This window comes from Formica exsecta, unplaced genomic scaffold (genome assembly GCF_003651465.1).
Source record: "Formica exsecta isolate Colony F162 unplaced genomic scaffold, ASM365146v1 scaffold1438, whole genome shotgun sequence".
Lineage (NCBI taxonomy): Eukaryota > Metazoa > Arthropoda > Insecta > Hymenoptera > Formicidae > Formica > Formica exsecta.
In genome coordinates, this window is record NW_021848766.1 from 7,638 (window position 1) to 14,199 (window position 6,562).

Here is a 6,562-nt window from a genome sequence, read left to right on the forward strand (position 1 = left end):
AAATTATTATAGTCTTAACACCAGACAGCACCAAGTTGTCTAAAAAATGATTAAAAGATAATATATTTTTTGTAAAGATGTGTTTTAGTGAGAGCGTATAATCGATGAAAAGATGACTAATAGACAACATATGTCCGACTAAAAGTCATCTTGTAGCCTTAACCTATAAGATATCTAAAAGACATCTAATTTTAGACATGTTTGAATCGTTCTAATTATATATGTTGTTCTTATTCAAGAATACTGATTTTATTTTCGATTAAATAATCAGGAAACTTTGTTTTGTGATAAATGACTTGGCAACGAATGTATGTATACGACAACTTTTATTGCATGTGACTGCTGCAATGGCTGTGCGGAGACTGACTCCTCTGCGTTCGTGCCGTTACATATGCATTAGCGCCGCTTTCCTTGGCGGCAATAGCAGCAATTACAAATCAAAAAATACATGTGCACCCAAATCAAAAACACACTTTTGTGCACCCGCCTTGACAAATATAACATATTTTCAAAATAAACAAGCAAATAAAAACCTTGAAGTAATAATGAGAGGAGACTCGTATGCGCTAACGAAACTTATAACCTAAACGAAAAAAACGCAATCTAAGCTAATAATCACAAACATTTTTATTTTCTAAACTTAATAATTAATCTATTAACGGACAAACATTGACAATAGATCTTTGTAAACTCCCATATTATTACGTACAGTAACCGTTCGCACTACTCCGTCGGAGCCCGGATGAACTTCAACAATTCGTGCAAGATTCCATTTTAACGGTATTGTGGCATTGTCTTTTAGCATGACTGATTGACCGACTTGCAATTTGGTATTGGTGTCCGATTTCCATTTGCTTCTTTGTTGACAAGACGACAGATATCCCTTCTGCCATCTGGCCCAGAAGTGCTGTTTTATTTGTTCCATATGTTGCCATCTTGATAGTTTGTTCAGCGGTATATCTTGTAGGTTTGATTCAGAATACGCCATCAGGTTTTCGCCAATCAAAAAATGTCCTGGGGTTAATGCTCTCAGATCTGCTGGATCGTCCAATATAGGGGTTAAAGGTCTGGAGTTTAATATAGCTTCTACTTGAGTTAATACCGTCGTCATTTCCGCTACGGTAAGACAGGCATTTCCCACAGTGCGCTTCAAATGTAGTTTCATGGAACGCACCAAAATGACTCCTGTAACCCACCAAAATATGGTGATCTTGCTGGTATAAAATGCCAGACAATACGCTTCACAGCTGTTGATTCTAGAACGCTTTCTTTAAATTCTTCATTATGAAGTAATGCCTGTAATTCTCTATCAGCTCCAACAAAATTTCTTCCATTGTCCGAATATAAGTTTTTTACTCTTCCTCTACGTGAGATAAATCTTTTTAAGGCAGCGATAAATGATTCTGTCGATAAGTCTTCGACCACTTCAATATGTACCGCCTTTGTAGCCATGCAAACAAATATAGCTACATACGATTTGTACTGCTTGCTATTTCGGCGCACTCTATCTCGTACATAGAAAGGGCCGCAGTAGTCCACTCCTGCATTCCAAAATGGTCGAGCCACGTTGACTCTCGCTGGTGGTAATTGGCCCATAATTTGATGGCTAGGCGTAGGGTGAGCTTTACGACACTTCACACAAATCCGTATTGTTTTCTTTACCTGACTTTTTGCGAATGTTTGAGTCCCTGCGTGAAAGAGCTTCTCATGATAGTATTTTATTATTAACAACGTGAAATGATGAGATGATGGAACTATGATGGGGTGTTTGCTCGTTCCTCGTACCGTCGCGTGTTTCAACCTTCCCCCTACTTTTAGTATTTCTTGTTGATCCAAGAAGGGATTGAGTGCAATTAGACTAGATTTTCGTAGAACTCTTCCGTCACTCTTTATCGACTTTATCTCGTCTTTGAATTCTTCGCTTTGTGCTATTTTAACTATCACTTTCATTGCATCATCTATCTCTGATGCAGATACGGGTCCTATTTTACGTTTTTTCGCGTCGCATTTCGTATTATAACTCTCAAGATGCTATTATGCGCAATAACTTATAAAGAGACGAGTATTTTCTACAGTCTATTATCGGCTCAACAATCACAGCTGCCGTTATCACCGTATGTTCCCGTTTTTCGGGCACATTTTCTATTTGTAACTCTTCACCTTCTATTGGCCATGTATTTTCATTCATTTTTAACCAATGAGGTCCTTCCCACCACAATGATGAGTGTTTTAAATGCTCGGGTGTAGTTCCTCTAGAAATCAAATCCGCGGGGTTTTTTTTTGAACTTACGTGTTGCTATTCAGAAGGTAAAGAGCTATTCTGTATTTCACTTACTCTATTAGCTACGAATACCTGCCATTTACGCGCTGGCGAATTTATCCACGCTAATACTATTTTAGAATCTGTCCAATAATATATTTGGTGTACCTGCACGTTCAAGCTGGTTAGTACGCGGTTCATCAAATTTATCAAAAGGGTGGCACCGCATAATTCCAACCATGGTAACGACAACGCTTTTAATGGTGCTACACGCGATTTTGAGCATATCAAAGAGACGGTTATATTCTTATGATCTTTTCCACGCAAAAATATACATGCTCCATATGTTTTTTCACTCGCATCACAAAACCCGTGGGCTTGTATTTGCAAATCAGGACTGTCAGATAATATTAATCTTGGTATTTCCATTGTATTTAACAGTTTTAATTGTGATTTTATTATAAGCCAAGCTTTATGAATATCCATCGGTACCGATTCATCCCATTGTACATTCTGTAAAAAAAGTACCCGGAATTTCTCATTTAAAAGTCCCGCGGTACATGTATTGAAAAAAAATGTTGTTGGTGAAATTAGCACCACTGCACCCAGTTGTCATGCTGAGTTTGAGCGCGATCTGTCATCCAGTTTGTTTACAGCAGCTGTTTATGTCAGTCGACCTCAAGTGTGTTCTCATCAAGCGATTTTTACAATAGAAAAAACTGTCGAGCAAAGAATTTGTCTTAAATTTTGTGTTACCAACAAAATTTCTTGTGCCAAAGCGTTGAAAATGTTAAGAAAAGCCTATGGTGAGTCGTGCATTTCGAAAACGCAAGCGTACGATTGGTATACGGCATTCAAAGAAGGCAGAGAAGTTGTTCATGATTTGCCTCGTTCCGGCCAACCTTCAACGGCTTCGACTGATGAAAACATCGAAAAAAATCAAGAAAATAGTCATCGAAAATCGTCGCCTGAGTGTTAGAGAGATGGCTCATGAACTGCAAATGTCTCACATGTCCGTGCATAACATTTTGACTGAAGTTTTGGGAGATGTGTCGCTGCACGACTTGTTCCGAGAGAGCTGAATTTTTTGCAACAAACCCATCGAAAAATGGTTGCTGAAGACATGGTTTCGCGAGCTTCTAGTGACTGTACCTTTATGAAACGCATCATAACTGATGATGAGACATGGGTTTATGAGTACGACATGCAAACAAGTCAACAATCATCGGAATGGCGCTTCGAATTGAGTCGATAGAAGCCATAAAAAAGAATTCGCAGAAGGAGCTGAAGGCAATACCTTCTTCAGCGTTTGAAAAGTGTTTTAAAGATTGGGTTAAGCGTTGGCATATGTGTATTGCCTCGGATGGGGCCTATTTTGAAGGCGACAAAATAAATTTTGATGATTGAATAAGTAGATTGTATTTTATTTAAAAATTCCGGGTACTTTTTTTACAGAATGTATCTTTTGGGCCCACAAATTTTGTATTTAATATTTTTGCTAGAGTTACTACAGGTCCCACTAATCCTAGTGGATCAAATAATTTACAAACTTGAGATAGCATAGCCCTCTTTGTTACACGACCATCGTCCCAGCTCATGGTAGTTTCATAATGAAATGTATCTTTGTACGGATTCCATAATATTCCTAATAACTTAGATTGCGGTTCTTTATCAATATCTATCGATATGTTAGGCATTTGTATATTATCGGAAATATTCAGCACATTGGTAATCCATTTATGTAGCTCGAAGCCCCCTTTTAATAATAATTCTGTTATCTTCTTTTTTAATTGAGTCAACTCACGTACTGTATTTGCGCCTGTGAGGAGGTCATCCATATAAAAATCTCTACGTATTACCTCTGCGGCCACCGGAAAGTTTGCTTCTTCCATCTCAGCTAATTGCTGTAAACATCTGACGGCTAAAAATGATGCTTGTTTTGTACCGTATGTTACCGTGACCAATTCAAATGCTTCTACCTCATCACTAAGATCTTCACGCCAAAGAATTGTCTGTAGAGAAGTTTGACTTTCGTATATTAAGATTTGTCTATACATTTTTTTTATGTCCGCACATAGTACATATTTGAAACATCTAAATCTTATGATTATTGAAAAGAGTTCTGCTTGCAATACCGGTCCCTTATATAATGCGTCATTTACAGATTTCCTCTTTGAATCTTTACTGGAGGCATCGAACACTACTCTAGTTTTTGTAGTAGCACTACTCTCTTTTATCACAACCTAATGAGATATAAAAACTCGTATTTTATCATCAAGAGCTTTTGATGCTTGTTTCATATGTCCTAATGCCAAATATTCTCTCATAAATTTAACGTATTCGATTTTAAGATTTGGTTTATTCATGAATTTCCTTTCTAACGCGTATAATCTTTTTTGGGCCATTTTTTTAGAATCACCTAATGATTTCAATACTTCTTCCTTAATGGGTAGTCGGACAATAAATCTACCATCAGATTGACGACTATAATTTTTCTTAAAAAATGCTTCATAGTATTAATTTTCGTCAGACGTACTCTTTACGCTTGTGTAATTTTCGATCTCCCAAAACTTGTGAATCGCTTCATTCAAATCCTCTCTGAGGCTTAAATTACAACTTGTCTGTATTTTTTCACGTGCAAATATACCGATTGTACCTGATACAAGCCATCCTAGTGATGACTTCTGCAATACCGGTTGGTTATTTCCTAGCTTTATTCGGCCTACACAAATTAATTCCCAAAACCTCTCTGCTCCAATGAGTAGATCTATTTCACCAATTAGATTGAATTACGGGTTCGCTAACTTAATATTTTTTGATATGTTACAACTAGATTTGTCAAATTCAAACGTCGGTATATTTTGTGTAATTTCTGGAATTACTATGCATTGTAAATCTATTTTAACCGTGTCAAAATGTGAAGTTAAGTTTAAATTCACTAATTTCATTGCATGATATATTTGTTGATTAATTCCTTTGATTTGTATCTGGTTATTTATCGATTTTAAATCTAGTTTTCCGGCAAATTCCTTCGTGATAAAATTCGACTGTGAACCATTGTCTAACAATGCTCTTCCCGTAATGTATTGACCTTCGCGATTTTTTACCTTAACGACCGCGGTGGACAATAACACTTGTTTTGCATTCGGTATTTTAATCAACTGAGCATAATTGCATGCAGTGTTATCAGGCTTATTTGTTTCATTGCCTTGAATAGTGGCTGGGGTTTCCTGTTCCGATTTATGCTTTTTTTTGAACATTTCGATCATCGTGTAACAACGTGCTATGCCTTCTCTCACATAGTTTAAAAATACTAGCTTGACAGTCCTTTGCAAGATGTTTACCTTCCAAACAATTTAAACATAGACCCAATCATTTAATTCGACTGGAGCGTTCGTTTACAGATAAACTTAAGAAACTTTTGCGTTGATAAATTTGATGATTCCCCTTACAGTTTATACATCTAGTATTAGTTATCTGTTATAGCCCAAAACGGCTATAATCAAATTAGTATAATTATTAATTATTAAATATTATTTAACGTCTTCCGACTATAACTCGAAGTCGAGGAAGACATATAAAGTTATGAGCGCAATCGCTGACAAAGCGAGCCACGCGCGGAGGTCACGCGATCGCGAGACTTAAAGAACGACGCGCGGGAAATGCAAGCAAAGAATATACGTAGCTTGCATCCGGGTTTTTTCCACTAACAAAATCTCTGTACCTCCACGGAGGCACAACAAAACTGGTGGCAGCGGTGGGATGTGCCAAAGGATCGCCAGCCAACTCGCCGAATAAAGACCTGTAAAAAACCAATAGAGTGAATAACAGGCACGTCAGCAAACAAGTAAAGCCGACGGACACAAGCAGAAGCAACATATACGGACGGCACAAGCAGTACGAGAATCACGACCAAGCAGCTGAAACTCGAGTAGGAACGCCAGCGTCCAAGGACCAACGCCGACCTATGACATCTCTAAGGGCGACGCATCGCCGCCGGGCAACGACCGCCGTACGACGAGCATCAGGCCGCCAGCCTTATCAGCCGCCGAGCGAGACATTGCAGCATCAGCAACCTACTGACCCAGTGAGAGAACATGCGAGCCGTCTTATTACTGTAAGTCCGTAATATATTTGTAATTGCGTGAATGTCGGAAGGTTCTAACGTATCGAAACCGATAGCGAACCGATCGTGGTTATTAAGCGAACCATCGCGACGAGCGACTAGCTTAAGTCTAACACCGCAAAAAAATTTTAATAACGCGCGAAGAAATTTAGAAACTCAATACTTGAGCGAAAGCA

At 38.1% G+C, this 6,562-nt stretch overlaps 1 protein-coding gene across 1 annotated transcript; it reads right to left on the reverse strand.

The window, feature by feature from the left end:
• Positions 1–655: 655 nt before the first annotated feature.
• Positions 656–5,529, reverse strand: LOC115246263. Its single transcript, XM_029824977.1, has 8 exons — positions 5,368–5,529; positions 4,423–4,503; positions 3,811–4,272; positions 2,429–2,773; positions 2,114–2,296; positions 1,813–2,031; positions 1,239–1,632; positions 656–1,185 (listed from the first exon to the last, which is right to left on the reverse strand). The coding sequence occupies exons 1-8, from the start codon at positions 5,527–5,529 to the stop codon at positions 656–658; spliced, it is 2,376 nt and encodes a 791-aa protein (XP_029680837.1).
• Positions 5,530–6,562: the final 1,033 nt, after the last annotated feature.